The sequence below is a fragment of the Micromys minutus genome (assembly GCF_963924665.1).
Source record: "Micromys minutus genome assembly, chromosome: 11".
Classification (NCBI taxonomy): domain Eukaryota; kingdom Metazoa; phylum Chordata; class Mammalia; order Rodentia; family Muridae; genus Micromys; species Micromys minutus.
Window position 1 is genome coordinate 32,270,252 of NC_137980.1, and position 19,288 is coordinate 32,289,539.

Here is a 19,288-nt window from a genome sequence, read left to right on the forward strand (position 1 = left end):
TTTCTATACTGTCTGATCCTAGTATGGCACATGAAAAGTAGCCTTCCACATATCTGAATCGTGGCTGCTTTTTCTCCTGTTACTTTTTCTTGCTCAACTATGGATTGCCAGCTAGAAATGGGAGGCTAGGCCTCATTTTCACTTCACTTACAAGACCTTGGTTTGCGAATACTTGTTGACTGAAACAATGAGGTAACACAGTTTGGAGGTCTCCTCTGTCTGATCTATGGTTTTAAGCAAGTTTGACTGCAGTTCTTTGGTTTGCAGAATTTGTGAATTTTTAAAAATAAATGTAAAAGTAGTTTTTAGGTTTCTTTTGTATAACTCAGTCAATATGCTTTAACATTTATTTCCTGAGCTTTCAGTTTCAAAAGATCAATAAAACATACACTATTTAAAAGGGATGAAGGAGATAACTTGTTTAGAGTTCATTGAGTCGGTTAGGAAAATTATATATATATATATATATATATATATATATATATATATATATATACCTATATATAATATATAGTATACTATATCATACTATACTATGCTATGATATACTATATATGTATGTGTGTGTGTGCATGTGCGTGTGTATGAGTGTACATACGAAACTCTTGTGTTAAGTTTTTCTTTGACTGAAGAGGAAACACCCTCTAGATTGTGAGTCCTGCTTAGGACTTCAGCATTCCTATTTGTAATTTGCTGCCTTAATCTATCATGAACATGTGCTTTTCAACAATTACAGTCCCTTATAACCCATGGACAGAGTTTCCTATGTGCATCAATATAAAACTGTTTGGTTCTATGAAAAGGACATATCTCTACTGTCCAGTTTAATTTCCAAAGAGTCTAGTTTGGATTTAGTATGTCAAGGAGGAAAACCACAGTTTTAATATTTATGACATTTATACATACATAGCAAAGCACTTAGCACACTGCCAGGCATGTCAGGGGCTCAGTCATTGACAGCTGCATACATCATGCCAGGGTTTCTGCTAGGCACTTTGCATATGGGTTTTACGTCACACTGGAGATGAGACATAGTCACTGGTCGCCCTGATTGATAATGTTTAGACATGTGTGGAGGGGATTTAAACCTTTTATGTAAGCTCAAGCTACGTCTTTTGTCAATGGTTAACTCCAAGGCACAAGAGACTGAAATAGGTGGGGGAAGAGGCTGTCACCCAAGAGGCAACATAATGACACACTCAAGAGTTACTGATCTAAGTCTACGTGAGTTTAAAACCCGTCTCTCTAGGTTACTAGTTGAGTGACCAACGATAACTTGCTTAATAACAGGCTTCTTATGACTCAGTTTTCTTATGTAGATGCTGCTGCTAATGATGACAAAAGTAAACCCTACCTTATAGGATAGTTGCAAGAACCAAGTTGATGAGTATAAGGAGAGATCTACTATGTTTGTATTCATGAGATACTTTGGACGTGGAGAGATGGCACAGTCAGTAAAGTGTATGTATGAAAGCTTAAAGACCCAAGTTCCATCCCCAGATACTATGTGAAAAAAGTAAAAAAAAAAAAAAAAAAAACCAAAAAATTGGATATGGCAGTGCATACTTGTAATACCAGCAGTTGTGAGACAGAGGCAGGGGAATCTCTGGGTTTGCTGGACAGCCAGCCTAGCCAAATTAGGAAGCTTCTGACCAACAATAGACCCTGTGTCTTAGTCAGGGTTTCTATTCTGCACAAAACATCATGACCAAGAAGCAAGTTGGGGAGGAAAGGGTTTATTCAGCTTACATTTCCACATTGCCGTTTATCACTGAAGGAAGTCAGGACAGGAACTCAAGCAGGTCAGGAAGCAGGAGCTGATGTGGAGACCATGGAGGGATGTCACTTACTGGCTTGCTTCCCCTGGCTTGCTCTGCTTGCTTTCTTATAGATCCCAGGTCTACCAGCCCAGGGATGGCACCACCCACAATGGGATGGGCCCTCCCTTTGATCACTAGTTGAGAGAATGCCTTACAGCTGGATCTCATGGAGGCATTTCCTCAAGGGAGGCTCCTTTCTCTGTGATAAATCCAGATTGTGTCAAGTTGACACAAAACTAGCCAGTACACCCTGTCTCAAAACAACAGCAAAAAGAAAACAAGTGAGTACCTTCTGAGGCATGACACCCATGATAGTCCTCTGACCTCTACATGCATGTGCACACACAAAATGAAATGAATCCCTTAGTCAGTGTCAGCTTTTCTGTCTATAGAACACAGATGTGCAATCTGCCATGTTTTCTTAGAGTTATATCACAGAGTACTTCCTAATAAAAAGTGCTATTTCCTTCAAAGCTCAATTTTACTAGTTCTATTAATTGAATTAGTATCAAATTAACTATGATTTTCCCTCTTTAGATATAGAATTTTAAACTTAGGGAAATAGTTTTCTTGTCAAGATGGCAGATCAGTGGACAACTGTTTTCAAGACCCCTGTGGCTCTTTGTAGCAAAACCTAGAAACTGGGGTCCTCACTGCTTATAAACTTTCCCAATAGTTTGTGTACCTGCATGTATGCATGCACACACACACACTCACACACACACAAATAGATCTAGGCATATGATTTAAAAAGCAATAGTTATGCAAAAGAAAAATTCAGACTTTCACAATTTTGGTTGTATTACTCATAGTTTTGAGTACCTTGGCAAATACAAGAAGTGGTTCTTTCCTATTTCTCAGGGGTTGCTAAAGAGATGAAATAAGATAGGACAACAATAAGTATTTGCATCAGGGCTGGGTCTTCTGTTACGATTTTAACACAATGTCTAGCATTATGTAAATTCACAGAATCATAATAATGTCAGACAATTTTCAGTTACACATTTTAGACACCCACTGCTTACATTCTTACCACATTAAATACTTTAATCTGAAGTGCACTGATCTTTCCTGTGACTTCTGTTGTCTATGTACCTGCTAAGCCACCAATCCACTTACTTGCCTGTCTGCCTTATATGTGGGATTTGGAGTCCACAAAGATAGTAATGTAATTTGTGTGTATGTGTATCTGTGTGTGTGTATGTTTCTGATAGATATAGATAAATAGATGATAAGTAGATAGCTATAAAGATAAATGGGTGGATAGATTATGCATAGACGGTAGATAGATGATAGATAGATAGATAGATACATACATACATACATACATACATACATACATACATACATACATATATACCTAGATACACAGATACATAGGTAGATGGATAGATAGACCCAGGGCATAATTATATACATAATATAACCAAGATTCATAGTTGAGAAGTGGTTCTCTACCTATGGTTTGTGACCCCCTTTAGCAAACCTCTGTCTCAAAAAATTAATTATATTATGACTCACAACAGTATCAAAATTACAATTATGAAGTAATAATGAAATAAATTTATGGCTTGCGTTCACTGCGACATGAGGAATTGTATTGAAGGATCATGGCATTAGGAAGGTTGAGAACCACTGCATTAGAGGGGTCAGGGAGAGACAATATTTGGGATGTAAATATGTAACCTCTCAGAATATGGGAAAGTAAAGAATTTTGAGAATGTTACTAGTCTAGTTACTGTTTCACATAAATGTGAATAGTGATTTCTGCCCAATTCTGCTCATAATTATTTAATTCTGTGATAGTGATTTAGATAAATGATTCTTACTGTTCTTTAGTTTGTGTAATGCTTTCTATGCACAACCTCGTTAACACTATGTAGTAGGTGTTGTAATTACTTGTACTTTAAGATAGGTCATCTATCTTATCTAAGGACATCCAGTAGCAAGTGCCAAGTAGTGTATTAGCCAATGTTTAAGTAGACTATGCCATTCTAACACCTAAAGGATTCTAATGAGTTAGAAGAAAACAAATGTCTCCAAAACCCCATTCAGTTGCCCACTTGGTCTTCCTCTGCCTCCCATGGTCTTCTTCCCATTCCACAAAGAAGCCAAGCTTATTTAAACATTTGGCCCGTTCTTTCTTCTCTATCCCAGGTCTTCTCTGAGGTCCTGTTCTCGTTTTCCTTTCCTGAGCTAGGGATGTATCTGAGTGGTAGACTGTTCATGACTATGACTCTGGTTTGATCCCAGTATAAAAAAATAAATAAACAAAAATCTAAACCAACCAATGAAACAAAAGCTCATCTCACATATAACTTCAGGGAAGTCTTGCTGGCCTGCAAGTGTAAGGTATCCTTTCCCTTCCCTAGTATCTCCAAAAACACTGATTTCTTAAGGAATGAATGAATGAATGAATGAATGAATGAGTGAATGAATTTGTATTTCCCTGAGACTAGAGTATATGAAAGTATGGGGTTCTTATTCATCTTGCTCACTTATATATCCAACCCTAGACCAGAGCCTGGTTCATGTAGAAGCTCAACAAATCCAGGTTGAATTATGCAATTCTTCTGATGACAGAGCCTAAGTTAATGCGTAGAGCCCTTACAATAGAGCAGGCTCTAGTTAGGCCAACAATATAAATTATACCAGTGTAATGTATACACTGACTTGTTTTTGCTACTTACCCCTTCCTATTCTACATGGCAATTGTAAATATTCCCACTTCTCTTTCACTATTTCTATTCTTAAGTTTGAGCACAACATGACTTAAGAAAACATAGTCCTTATACAAACTTATAGAAATAACATGTCATTTAATTGCATTTATATAATATATGCATTTTTATTGTTTGAGTGAGTTTCCTCTAATTATTTAAAAACAGAATTAAATATTTACTGGTGGGGAAGTAGTTCTTGATAAACAGTTGATAACTCATAAATTAGCACATAATTTTTAGAAGAAAAATTGTCAGTATCTATAAAAGTAGCAAGTTTCAAGTAAGAGAGTCCAGTTTTTGCACTCACTTAGCAAAGACAGATATAAGTAAAACATTGGACACTAACGAACTATGTTTAATAATGAGAAATTATATCCAAACACTCATCAGTTGATTGTATTTTAATTGTTGTACTATATACTTAATATTAGCAACACAACTAATATTAGAGTTGGGTAAATCAAAACACTGCTATAAAATTGGCATGATATACTAAATAAATAATCAATTGCAGAAAATGTAAGTGAATTTAATTTTTTTTATAAAAAAGATAGAGATTTTTATGTATTGTATGTATTCAAAAAACACATGGAGCAGAAAGCTAGGTGATAACAGGAAAATGGTAAGTGATACTCTCATAGGCAGGAGACTTAATATGATAAACATCATAATTTCAATCTTCATGTATTTAACAGGGATGAATGTAGAGAAGTCCTTAAGTGCTTGAATTAAATGTCAAAATCTTACATAATTCTGCAGCCATGAGTTTCAGAATAGAACTGAAGGATTGAAAAAACCATGGAGATACAGAACACATTCACCTCGGAGGCCCATATGCACCTTGCTAGAGACTGGACCTTGGGTCAAGTACACAGGGAAGCTCTGTAATATATGGATGCATTGGTGTGTTACTTAATGAATTTAGCCCACGTTCGGAGCTCCACAGAAGGAGCAAAGTGTCCCAGCTATCTAGCCATGTTCAGGCGACTGGGTGCTGTCCTGAGAAGCTCTAGGGAAGGATTTAACACTGAGTGCTCCAGAAGGGCTGTGGCAGCTTGCATTCTCTCTTTGCTTTTGTCCCCTTGCAGCCTGCAAGAGCCCCTGACAGGATGTAAAGTAGCCATTAGGACAGAGTTTCCAGGTGAATTCTAGGTTGGCTTCTCTGTCTCTTACATCCAAAGTGAATGGTGTCTCCAGCAATAGGGTTTTATCATCTAATTATGGTAAGCAGGACAAGGCAATGACAATGACTTGCAGTGCTTTGGTGCCTCTGGGACAGAGTCACTGGGAACTCCTGTGGAATATCCCTTTTGCTTTCTTATTAGTTATTAACCCTTCTCTTGCTCCTCTTTGCCTTTTGTGTAAAGTGCTCCTTCTTGACAGCAGCACATTCTTCTTTTGTTACTCTTTCTTTCTTTCCTTGAGTTATAATATATAGGCACATTTCCCTTTCCCTTCTCCAGTTCGGATAATGCCATCAGATTTGAACTCCCAAGGACTTACGCATGGCTAGTGTGTGAAAACTGACAGTAACAAGCGGAGTTGTGGAGTTTTATATTTGCTGGAGAGTTCTGCAACTTCAGAAGATATTTCTGAATTTGTACGCTTCGAAATTGTTTTATATTTACTATCCAATGGAGCATGAAACACATTGTGCATAGTATCTGTAGTTTGCAGACTTACACAAGTCTTAACAATCCTTCATCTGTGTGTCCTGAAGGACTGATAGAAGGTTTGAGAGCGTTTCAGGCGTGTTTGCAGACTCTGATGAACCACAGTGACCAGCTCCCCTGTCATGTCACCACAGTCTCAGTTGTTATTTGCAGATTTTCGAGAACACTGTCACAGGAGTATAAAGGGAAAATGGGAATTCTGCTTTGGGCTGTACTTCTTCCGGATCTTTCTGGTTAGACACTGTGTCTAATCCCTTGCAGTGTTTTGAATGCTGAGTGCTGCCCAGTGATGTCAAACATCTCCAGTCTTAATGAGAACAAAAATCCAGATGGACATTGCTATTTATATTTCATTGGTATAGAGACCCGATTCAGGAAAGTTACGAAAATTTTATGAGTATATGATGTGCCACTCGTTAGACCCAGGGTTTCAAATTAATCTCTGATTTACTCTAACCCCTAGGCAATCCTACCTATTAGATAGCTTTCCATAACAAATTGCCCTCAGTATGTTTGGAAGAATTGCTCTGAGTACCACTGTCACACACCAAAAGCCACACATGCTCCAATACTTTGAAAAAGACAGCAGTATTTGGATGTAACACACAAGTATCCTCTCAGTGTCTTCAACCATCTGTAGATTACTGACAACATGGAACATATATGTCTATTCAAGTAACTATTATGCTAACCATCAGTTGTTTCAGGGCTAGTGGCAGGAACAGAGGCCAGCACCTTGCCAGTAAAGATGGGTTTTTACAAGTGATCTAATGCACCTGGAGGTTAAAGCAGGAGGATCATGAGTTTGAGGCCAGGTTGGGATATGAACTGTGTCTCAAAACATGAGTTTAAAGAAATAATTCAGTCTGTAGTTGGTTGAATTTGCTCTTGTAGCCTTGTGAGATTGGGTGCTGGCCATAGTTCTTCTCTGGTACCTTCCCCGTGTCAAAGCTTTGATACAGCTGTTAACATTTTTTTTTCTCTTGCTTCCTCTTTTGTCTGGGCTTCCTCCTCGGTCTCTGCTTCCTCTTTTGATCTTTGCTCCTGTGAGTGCTGCTTGTAATCAGGAAAAGAGTAAACTAGGTGAACAGAGTCATCCTAATGGAGAAATGACTGATGAACAGGAGCTGGGACTCAGTGACTTAATTCCCTTAAAGACTTATCCACCACTCGTCCCATAAAGGCTCTGTCAAGAAAATGTTTTACAGATAAGAAAATAAGCTTGGCTTTGAAATTAATTTATGTTCGTTCTATCAGCCTATGCCCATCTTGATCTATGGCATTCCAGATACTCTAGCTATGGTTTAAGAAATTATCCTGTTTGGTCCAGACCCTACCATAGAATAAAATGGTAATATATGGTAATCAAAGAAGTGTTCCAGAAACATGGTCAGTGTTAAAATTAGGTAAGCTAGGAAGTTTTTAGTATAATATACGAAGCACTCTTTCCCATTCTTTCCCTTAAGTTCCCTGCTCTCTCCTGTTTTTTTTCTCCCCTACCATCCTCTCCCCCTTCTGTTCTCTCCCATGCCTTTCCCTCCCCTGCCTTCCCCCTTTCTTTTCTCCTCAGCAGAGACATTTGAGTGACCCTGCTAGACCTCAAAGTTTGATGTAAGAGTCAGTGTTTAGGTTCTCTGTCTCTCCATCCCCCTTTCTTTCTCTTCTCTTTGTCTCTTCCCTCAATCTTTCTTTAGTTGATTATGGGGGTTTGCTCCATGGTTTTCCATTAAAATCAAACAGACTTTTAATAAACTCTTGTATTTATTTTAGTCCTGTCCCTTTCCATACATACTTGAGTCTTCTTAGGGCATAATCACATTAATAAACCATGTAAAACTAGGTTCGATCCTGGAAAACAAGATTAAATAAGTAGGCAGCTAAAAGAACTTCACAGAATTTTGTGACTGACTAAGACATTTACTGCAGGCTTCTTGGCAGTCTGGGCAAGGTAACAGTCAACACAAGAGCTCTGAGAAACCTTTTCTCTTCCAATGAGAGACAGAAAAAAAGTAGATCTGGGCGGAGGAGGAGGTTGGCAGGAACTAGGAGGACCAGAGGGAGGAAAAATGAACCAAGGTATATTGTATGAGAAAAGAACTATTTTGATAAACGAGAAGAAAGAGGAATAGATATTTGGAATTGAAAAAGGGTTGACAGAGTTCCACAAAGCAGAAAGGAGGAAGCACTTAGCAAGTGCTCAAAGGTGACCTCAGCTGTGGGGCCTCATGGGCTTTCAGATGCTAGTAGTTTCCTGGGCAACAGCTTCAAACAAATACTGATGTGGTTTCAGTATTACCCTTCCTAGAAGCTGACACAGGGTGACAGCAAAAACCCAATGAAATGGGGCTTTCAAGATGACATGAATGTGGGCTTCTCATCGCAGCCCCACCATTTCCTACCCTGGATTTCTTCCCTCATGTCCCGCAGTCTGAGTGTGGGACTTCTGTCCTTCATCTATAACATCCTTTACTTCTCAGCTGCTGAATGAGAGACTCAGATCATTTACATGTTCGAAGGCCCTTGTTATCTGGCCTGTCTTGGCCTGGGTTCCAGTTTCTCTAAAGAGACTGACAGCTTGTACTTACTGTTGTAGGTGGCCCACACCCACCCCATGTGTGCCCGTGTCACTGGCTCTGGGCAAGGAGGACTTTACCTCCATGTCTTGCAACACAAACATGATGGACCACCGTGCAGTATGGAGGAGCATGTGTGTGGGAGGCACATTAAAGCTAGAACCCCTGATAGGTTCTCTGTTACCCTATTGACTAGCAGTGGCCGGACAAGACTGAATCCCACACTATTGGGTCCCTTCTACTTTGCCTTGCTCATGCTTTAGGCTCTTACATGCGGTGGTGGGTGGGCCTGACGCAATGGGAAGGCTATTTTTACCACACAGATCCTGTTTGTGTAAGCTTGCACATCAGTTGTCTCTCTGCCTTTTGACAGCAAACATTAATGCTTGAGGACACACTGCCACTCATTTCGGGGAAAATACCAAGTATTTGATATTTATCTCTACTCAGACAAAATCAGTTTCAAGTTGTTTCCATAGATCTCAAATATAAATATTTACACAAAACAAGCTGATACAGTATGGCATTTATTGTGCCGTCCGTGGAACTATGATGATTGCCTAGGGAAGACTGAAATCTTATTAGGCATGTATTTTGCAGGAGGTATTACAGTAAGTAGCAGGTTCAGAACAGATGATTACGTCAGCAACAGAAGACAGGGGCAGCTATACCAAACCTGCTCTCACTGAGACTTAACATTGAGTTAACTAGTTAGGTAGAGCGATATGAGAGACAAGTTTAATCGTAGCAAAATTCGAATACAGATATGGATAGAAGCTAGAGTGTAGTAAAATCAGCTAAAGGCTTTGAGTAGGTGGTTTCTTAAGTCAAGCATTGGTGCTATTAAAATATAATCAATTAGTTACTTTTGAAATGTATGAAAAACTGGTGCATAGCTTATTGAAACATTTAAATATATTTTCTATTAATTTTATGCATTATAACCACGCGTTACAAACAAGGGCATACATACAATGTTCACGTGGAATTCTTTGTGAGACTCAACAATCATCTTTGATATTAGGATGACACTATTTTTATAATCCAACTATTTTGTCTGTCATTTCTAGTGATATGGACACTACTGTTCTTTAAAAGATATTAATTCTGTTGATAGTTTCAAATTTACATTTAAAGCATCTTTTTGCTTCTATTAAAAATTAAGAGTTAACTTTTTAAAAATTATTTTATTGGATATTCTCTATATTTACATTTCAAATGTTACCTCCTTCCCCCATTCCCAGGTCCCATCCCCCTCCCCATCCACTTGTTTCCCTGAAGGTGCTCCCTCTTTCAATCACCCTCTTTACCTCAGCACCTTGGCATTCCCCTACACTGGGAAAACGTGCCTTCACTGTACCAAAAGCCTCTCCTTCCATTGATGCCAGACAATACCATCCTCTGCTACATTTGCTACTGGAGCCATGGGTCTCTCCATGTGTGCTCAATGGTTGGTGTTTTAGTCCATGGGAGTTTTGTAGGGTTTGGTTGATTGATAATGTTGTTCTTCCTATGTGGTTGCAAACCTTTCAGCTCCTTCAGTTTTTTCTCTAGCTCCCTCATTTGGGTTCCCGTGTTCAGTCCAATGGTTAGCTGCTATGAACAAGGTGGAACATGTGTCCTTGTTATTTAACTCAAAAATTAGGAGTTAAAAATTTTTTTTAAAACAAAGATTTTCTCTGAACCTTTAAAATTAACATTTCATGCTGGGTGTTGCTGGGAGGCAGAGGCAAGTCTGTGAGTTTGGGGACAGTAATGTCTACAGAGTGAGTTCTAGGATGGCCAGTGCTACACAGAGAAACCCTGTCTCAAAGAACAAAAGCAAAGCAAAACAAAAGGATTAAATTAACACGTAAACTAGGTATCGTTGACACGTTTGTGATCCCAGTACTCAGGAACTTAAGACAGGGGAGGGTACAGAGTTCAAGGCCAACCTAAGGGGCATAACAAACAAACCCACCAAATGCAAAAATAAACAAAATATACTCAAACAAATGAATATATCTTGGATTATTTTTGTAACAATATTTTATTTCTTAGGATTATTAGTTTTTATTCAAAAAGAGATTTTGATACACAAATACTTTAAACCCTAAAATGTGGGTTTCCTTTACTCATTCATATGAAATAGCTTTTTTAAAAAACTTTCTAAACACATACTCCATTTAGATATTTTCCACTAGTACAATAAATCAGTTCTGATGGAAGACTCTTTGCCAGAGATGGTGGTCTGTCAGGAGCCATCAAGGAGAGGCTAAGGCTAAGGTGATTTTTCTGGGGGGGGGGGTCAGCACTGTTGCATGGTCTACAGTGGGTGAGCTCTGAGAGGCAAGGTCCCAGGAGACTTCATCTCAGGATTGCCTTTTGCAGCTGACATACTTTTCCTGTTTTTATTATATAGCTCAAGAATTCCTGGGCATTAGCTCACCCTGTTGAGCAGATTTCCTGCAGATCAAAACAGAAAACTACTTTCATGAATTAATACTGCTTAGGTGAATTAATGATTTTATAGCTTTTCTGATTTGATTCAAGTAATTTTAAGAAAAAAGTTTTGAGATGGTTTTAGTTATTTTGCCAAAAAGATATAATAAAGTTACAATCAAGAATAGAATCTTCCCTTTCCTCATAAAATTTTAAAGGCTGCATAATAAGAAATACAGTGAGATTTTATAATTACACTAAAAAGAGAAATGGGCTTGGGACAAAGTTGTGATCAAGGAAAAACATTCATTCTCGGTTGGGTCCAAGGACGAAGCCACAGGTGTGCACTGTGATAAAGCAAGGCCATGATAAAGCAAACTGTTGCCCTGAACTTGCAATGAGCTTATAGAATGAAACACTGCTTTGAGCTTAATATCAACATCCTTCTGGAAGTCCCCCTTTGTGTAACATTTTATCTATGAGGTATTTTCTAAGAAGTTTGTCTTTAACAAGGTAGGAGAATGAAATTAAATAAGACTTTGGGGCCTCTGCCACATCCATCCATTCCCCAAATGTATCTGTATGGTATTTGGGGCTCAGTCCCATCCACCAAATGTATATATGTATATGTCTGTTTGTCTCTCTATATACATGTATAGGTATATGTCTATACATGTAAGCATGCATAAATACTTGTGGAGTTGGTTGAGACAGATGGTCAGGTCCAACCAGGATGCGTGTGTGTATGAGTGTGTATGCATATTTATTATCTATGTAAAGAATTTTAGTTTATTTTCTTTCTTTTCTCTCTGGTTCACAAAGAGTTAAGGAGTCCAAGCCACATGCTTAGCCAGGGAGAGGCTCCTGGGCAAAAGAGAAAGGAACTCTAACAATTAATTCTTTACTTAATTCCTTGCTGATACCAAATGTAGATCTGTCTGTCTGTCTCTATGTATGTACACTTAAGAGTGAAAGGAGTTCAGAGTTTATTTCTGGGCACTCTTCAGCCCCAGATAATGCAGATTTGTTCATCTGTAGTATTGGCCCAGTAAATTGACCATCACTGTTACTGGTTCCAGTCTATTATCAGCACGACCCCAGTCCCAGCAGCCTCTCCCACCCTTCCAGAGAGAATTAGTGCTGCCCAGGTGCCCAGTAGGAATTTTTTCCTTTAATCCTAGCACAACAGAGGCAGAAGCATGTGGGTCTCTCTGAGTTTGCTAGCCTGGTCTACACCGTGAATTCTAGGTCAGCCAAGGCTGCATAGTGAGACTGTGTCTACAAAGAAGACGACCATGAGGGGGAAGAGGAGGTGACGGAGGAGGAGAAGGACTTATCTCATCCACATTATTTCTAACAAGAGTGCACTGTCCTCTTGACCATCCACACAGCTATCTTTTTACTACCCATCCACCTATCCATTGCTTTATTCACCCATCCACCCCATTCATTCACTCACTCATTCATTCATTAGTCAAATCTCTATTAAGTTTCTACTATATTCAAAAGAATATTCAGGAGCCTGAGTGTGTGAATATGTGCCCAAACAGTGAAGTCCTGAGATGTGAGACCTGGTGAGACTGAAGGAGAACATTTTCTTCTCTATGAGGACGGGCGATTACTAGTGTGTAAGTGTCTGTAAGGCAGTGCTCCCTTTGGAGGAGGTGGAGTGAGTGTGACCAGTAGGGAGGCTGAGGAACTTCCCTTTTTGTGTTTGTATGAGAGGAGGCATAGTGGACAGGTGTTATCAGTGGTTCGTGGCTCACCACTGTATGATGCGCTTTGATTCCACGACCTTAACGATTACATGGTTAAAATCCATAAGTGACCGCATGCCTATTAACATGATAGAAAGTATGAGGAGTGTGTGAACTCAAGGGCCACATCCTTTGATTTGTTTCTTACTGGTGGAGACTTGAGTTATTCACAAATCGTTCCGTATGGTCTTTGCTCAATCTCCTCTTCAGGTACAAAATCGCCCAAGGACTAGAGGATCTGAAAGCTGTTAAGCCAGTCGGAGAGACATATATCCATGAAGGACTGAAGCTCGTAAGTTCTTGGACAATTAGAATGAGGGGAGACAGTGGTTTCTGATCACATAAGGAAAACATCCCTTTTCATGGCTATGTCTGTTTTTCCAGTGATTCAGTCCATCCTAGACATGAGACTGGCAGAAAACACCATTTTCTGCATGTTGATAATCAAAGTTCTTTTTGCACCTTGTCTCCTAATGAGCTGGTTTCCCTCTAGTGTTAGTTTCAGGTTAATCAACCATAGGTATAAGAATCTGTTTCACAGGAACCAGGTGTAGTGACTCTTTTGTATAAGTACACACATATTCTTAATACAAAGTCTAACAGCAATGCCAGGTTTTGTAAATTAACTCATATGAATATATCTGTATTATATTGTAGCCCTTAATATCTTTATTTTGTCAGACCTACACACTCAGCTCCACAGAGAGTGCTGGTTAAAAGTGAAAATGAAATTGTCAGTTGTATAATTAATTTTTCATTTTTCCAGGCAAACGAACAGATTCAAAATGCAGGAGGCTTAAAAACCTCCAGTATCATAATTGCTCTGACGGACGGCAAGCTGGACGGCCTGGTACCCTCATACGCCGAGAACGAGGTGAGTGCTAAGCTGAGGTTGTCAGCAGACCCACGGTTACACTGCTGTGTGCACATGTAGCTTACTGAATCTCCTCCTCCAGCCCCTGTGCCCTCCCTCCCCCATCCCTCAGTCTCTCTATTTTTGTTTCTTCATAGGCAAAGAAGTCCAGGTCCCTTGGCGCTAGTGTTTACTGTGTTGGGGTCCTTGATTTTGAACAAGCTCAGGTGAGTTAGGACATACCTGCAGACTGGAACGCATTCACATGCCCTAAAGGTGCTAAAATGAACACTTTTGCTGTCCCTTATGGGAGATTTTGCACGAAAATTGTGTTCTGAGCTGTCCTGAAACGGAAAATTAAACTCAAACTCAAAATAGGCTTCTTGAATATATATTTGATGAGGATCTTAAAAGAAGATAAATGCTTAGCTTAATACCATGTGACTATCTTTTTTCCTTAATGAGTGATGAAACAGTAATGATACTTTTATCTAGAATTATTTGATTTGAAATTTTTTCCTTGGGTAGGAATTTGAAGAGTCCATTTAGAAATCTTTAAGATTTTTCATACAAGTCTATTTTTTTATCACAAGGCTTTCTTATAAATCATTTTACCTTTACATTTTTTTGTATGAGTGAATGACAGGGCTGGAGAGATGGCTCAGCCATTAAAGGCTAGGCTCACAACCAAAAATATATGAGTGAATGGTTTAAATTCCAGACTCTCCAGCTGTTGGACTGCAACATCTGTGCTACTTTGGCTTTATAGCCAGTGACTTTTGTTCATTTCACAGTAGCATTTCTGGAGGGAAATTGGTCTCCTCATCATGAGTTTTAATTATAATGCATAGTTGTATAACACTGTCTTGTGTGTATATTTGTATGTGTGTGTGTGTGTGTGTGTGTGTGTGTGTATGAATGATCATTAACACAATTACTATAAGAGAGAATGAATGAATTATGGGTAGTACGTTTTTGGATAAATGTCATCACTGTGAGTTTAAATAAAAAAGAGCGATGTACCTCAGCTTCCCCTTAAGTTTGCATCTTCTTTCTAAAGCTGGAAAAAATTGCTGATTCCAAGGACCAGGTTTTTCCCGTCAAAGGTGGATTTCAAGCTCTTAAAGGGATCATCAACTCCGTAAGTATGCCTCTGAACTCCAGAGGGCTGATGACTTGACCCATGTTTTAAGCCGTCTGAGCAATTTTCGAAAGTGGAGCAGGTGGACAGGATTTAACAAAAGAAGAGTGAACTTTGTTGCCAGCAGGAGGAAGAGCCTGGATTTCTTTGTTGGCGAGAATCGCCACTGACTTCCTAATGTACTTTGTAGTCCTGGGCTGGGGCTTTTGGTTGACGATTTTTAGAAATTGCCTCTGACATCGCTACCCTTTCAGTGTGGAGTTAACCATCTTTTACCTTTAGCATTTCTCCAAGCTTTATAGGAGAAATGTGAAATTAAAAAAAAAAAAATCGATTGGAATGCGTGGTGACGGCCTCCTCCTAACTTGTTCGCTGATTAGACAGGCAACTCGATCTGGTGGCTCAGGCTCTGACGATAGTTGTTCCTTCCATTTAAATGATTAATAGTTTCCCCAGGGCACATAATATCTCTGTTTGGGATTCAGCAGCATCCTCCCTGGTGACTGTTAGACTCTGGGCTCTCCTGAGCAAGGTCTGGCGGGGAAGGCGAGGAATGAAATTTGGAGCAGAGCTCTGGCTTTTGCTGTAGAGGTTTATGTTCCCTTTTACTGCCTTTTGCTAGAAGCACTAGGAACAGTTGCTATTAAGTATTTATGATATTTGATAAACATCACCCTAAACTGCAAGTGAATATATATTCTCTAAGCAAAATCCTTTCCTTTAATCTTTAGGCACTTATAAAGGGAGAAGTACCTCACTTCCAACATTTGGCTCTGGCATTTTTAAATTTCCCCTTGAAGATCATTCTCCCCAGATAGACAGGGTGAGATTTGTGGACTTGAGTTTTAGTAGTGTGAAGGCTTTACAAGAACTAATGGAGTTTTTAGAGAAGACATAATTCGGTTCAGTCATATCTAGTGGACAACCAAAATGTAAACGTGGTATGAAACAGAGATTAAGTCATTACAGGATTTTTAGTAGATTATTAGTTTTGTTTTTTGGGGAAAAATTGCAGTGTGAAAAATAGTTAGGTTTTATGGCCAAGTTCAGGGTAAATAACAATATGATATAAAATTTTAAAATCCAAGGCGAGGGATGAATAATTGATTCCCAATAAACCGGTCAGTGGTGTGTATTTTTTAATAGAATTTTATTGTGCTTAAGGGTGTTCGCATAAAGATCTTTCTGGATTGCTGTCTTTGATTTTTATTTCTGTTGTTCTATGCACATGAAGATTGATTCCGAATCTTCAGGATGACAGCCCAGCTTTCCAAAACGATTGTTATGGGATTGAAATACAGTTATTTTTCCCTCCAGGGAAACTTTAGAATGTGATTTAAGTACAGCGCAGTTCTCGGTTGATGTTAGCTTGAGTTATGTTGAAGGACTCAGCAGGGGAATTAGAAAGAATCATGTATTTTAGGCACAAAATTTGACCCTTGAGTTAGTTACATCTGGAGGGTGCTGATGGGTTCCAGGCCGGGGCAGCACAGGGTAGCTCCAACTGTTTTGTTATGCTGAGGGAACAGGCCTCTGGGGAAACCTTGCACGATCTGTAGGTAGAAGCTGGGGCCTTTGCAAGCAATCTGGGCTCACTATACTTATCTGTGTCACGATAGCATGGGGTTGTGACTCTCTTTGTAGAAATAAGGTGCAGTACAAATACATCATCTCTTCTTTTAGGACAGACGTTGCTCAGACTTTAAGAATATGTATAAGAACCCTATTTTCACTTGAAGTGTGTAAGTACACATTACTGTCTTATTTGAAATATATGTTTTCTACTTAAAATAAATATAGCATACCCTTCATTATGCTTTACCAAACCAATGGCTGACATTGTACTATAGAGCACATTTAAATAACGCTTAGCCAAAGGAACACATAAGAACACTTAAGACTCTCAGACGAGTGAGAGGAGAAGAGTTGAGTGACCTCAAAGATGGAGAAGAAACTAAGATTACAGTTTGTGTCAGATGCTACAATGCATGGAGTGTACGTTGATGTGATGATGGGATTGTTTAGGTGTGTGGTGTCAGAGAAAGCTTTCCATGGTGGGGTTTGAACTGGGCTCTGACAGCAGGAGTAGCCGTAACTATAAACAAAACGCACATGACTGGAGTGGTCTGAGCTCCGTGATCTAGAGAATACATGTTGCCAGAAAGCATGGATTCAGAGTATAGATATTTACGTGATGTGGGATGGCTTTCATTTCACAAGTGAAATGGAAGATGAAGTAAGAGCCTGAGAACTGTAGGATGGTCATGAAGGTTCCAGTAGAAGAACAAACAGTCATGGGTGGGGTGATTTCTAGGAAGGAGTTTTGTGCTCACCTTCTCTCTAAGTTGTCATTGGGAGAAATGGTGGAGGAGTGTAGACAGTCTGATGTTGCAGTAGGAGGAGCAGATATAACCTCTGTCCTGCTGCTGTGGAGTCACATAATCAGTCACATGTCTTGATTAATCCCGAGTCTTAAACGTGCCTATGGAATGAACGTAATGAGCTGTATTTATTAAATTATTAGGTGTTTTGGAGAGCAGAGAGGCTGGAGTTGAGAACGTTTCTTGGGAAGCCAGGGAAACAGCAATCTACAGCCATCAAAGGAGGAGCAATGGGTCTGTCTGTGGGGCAGCCTATAAGGAAAGATGCTCAGCAATGTGTATGTTAAAGTCTTGGTGATAACAGGACATGATTACATGAGGGTCGAATTCAGTAACGTAGGGTCATGACAAGGATGTCCAGATAGTGTGATAGCCAGTGTGACCTGTTTGGCCAACACCGCTTGCCAATCTTCAGGTCATGGGGTCAAGACTCAGTTTCATACTGTATAACGAGAGCTGAATTTTCTATTTCAAAGTTATATAGAATTTCAGGACCCCACATTCACAAAAGGGACACAGTTTCTTTTGAGGAAGCTTCATTGTTACTTAGAGGCAGGTATCATAAAGAAAAATATACTCCTTCAAATGCAGGGACTTTCAGAGTCTCCGAGGCTGGTTTCAATTTAGCCTTGATTGGTTCAGAATAAAACCAAATCAAGGAAGTACTGGAAACACGAACACCGTCTTCCCTGGTCAAAACGAAGTGAGGAATAGGGTAAGTCTGGGCCTTCAGTTATGTAATACTTCATTCATGCCGCATGGACTCTCAGGGATTGGGACCCTTCCAGTGCTGTCTTCATGATATCTGGGCTAGATTGCTAGCAAAATGTTGGATTGGGATCATGTAAAAGTTAGAGCATGAGAGATCACTGGGTCATAGGACTAGAGAAACAGAAAGAGAGTCAAAAGGAATATTTCATTAGCATTTGACTCCAAAGATGTATAACTAGCTAAAGGCAGAGTAAAAACTTCTATACACAGTGGGCAGACATTTACTTAACCAAACAGAAGAGATCAGCAGAGAGAGGAATCCAACTGACTCCGAGAAGGAAAATCCAAGTGGGGCTGTCCCTTAGAAAATTGCAGAACAAGTTAAATGTTAAGGTTGGAAAATTTTAAAATGGAGTCATTCCATCTTCTTTGGTTACTTCTTCTACCACACTGACCACAAACACAAACATATGATTCTTTTAACTTAAGGTTATTTATAAAAAAATCATAGTCATTAAAATTATTTCTGGCGTCAGGAGGAAATGATTGCAAGATTTGCATTTGAAGATGAAATTTTATTTGAGCTACTAAAACTCTGGGGTGAGTACACCTCATAGTTCGAGGTCAGTGACTCATCATCCATTGCTCGGGAAGAAAAGATAAAAATAATAAAAACAAACCCACAGAAAGAACCCACAGCAGGGAGAGGGCAAAAATAAAAATGCCTCGTGGAAACTCTCTTGATTTTGCTTTTCAAAATCAGATCACGATGTTTCACTACTTGGAATTATTTGTACAAGTTTTATTTTCAATAGGAGTAACTTGGAAAGATTAAGCAGAAAGAGATGAATCCAGTGAAAAGCTAGCTTCATGGAATAACTGTGCTCCAAAACTCAAGTATGCTACATGCAGGGTGACTGTGATTAATGACAATTTGTTTGGAAAAAGACCCAAAGGTAAAGGGAATGATCCCATACAGGATATTCAAATAACATTGCAAAAATGTTTTCTAGGGGAAACTATGCAGCTTAGATTGAAAAAGTCACTTGATTCATAGAGAATATAACGATTGGTATTTGGAACTAACCTGTTCACTGTTAATTTGTTTGGAAATCTGAGTGTTCTCAAAATTATGTTATAACGGGAAGAGGAGATCCTGCAAACTTCTTTCTCTCCCGGCAAACAGAGAAGCTGGAGGCTAGCAACCATCCTGCCAAGACACCAGCCACAGTGAC

The 19,288-nt window shown here is 39.2% G+C and overlaps 1 protein-coding gene across 1 annotated transcript in view; it reads left to right on the forward strand.

The window, feature by feature from the left end:
* The window catches only part of ANTXR2 (ANTXR cell adhesion molecule 2), a 120,803-nt gene that overhangs the window by 3,980 nt on the left and 97,535 nt on the right, over positions 1–19,288 (forward strand). The window contains exons 4-7 of the mRNA XM_080924936.1: positions 13,178–13,259; positions 13,734–13,841; positions 13,979–14,047; positions 14,881–14,961. Coding sequence (XP_080781062.1) covers positions 13,178–13,259; positions 13,734–13,841; positions 13,979–14,047; positions 14,881–14,961 — 340 coding nt within the window. The remainder of the gene's footprint in view (positions 1–13,177; positions 13,260–13,733; positions 13,842–13,978; positions 14,048–14,880; positions 14,962–19,288) is intronic.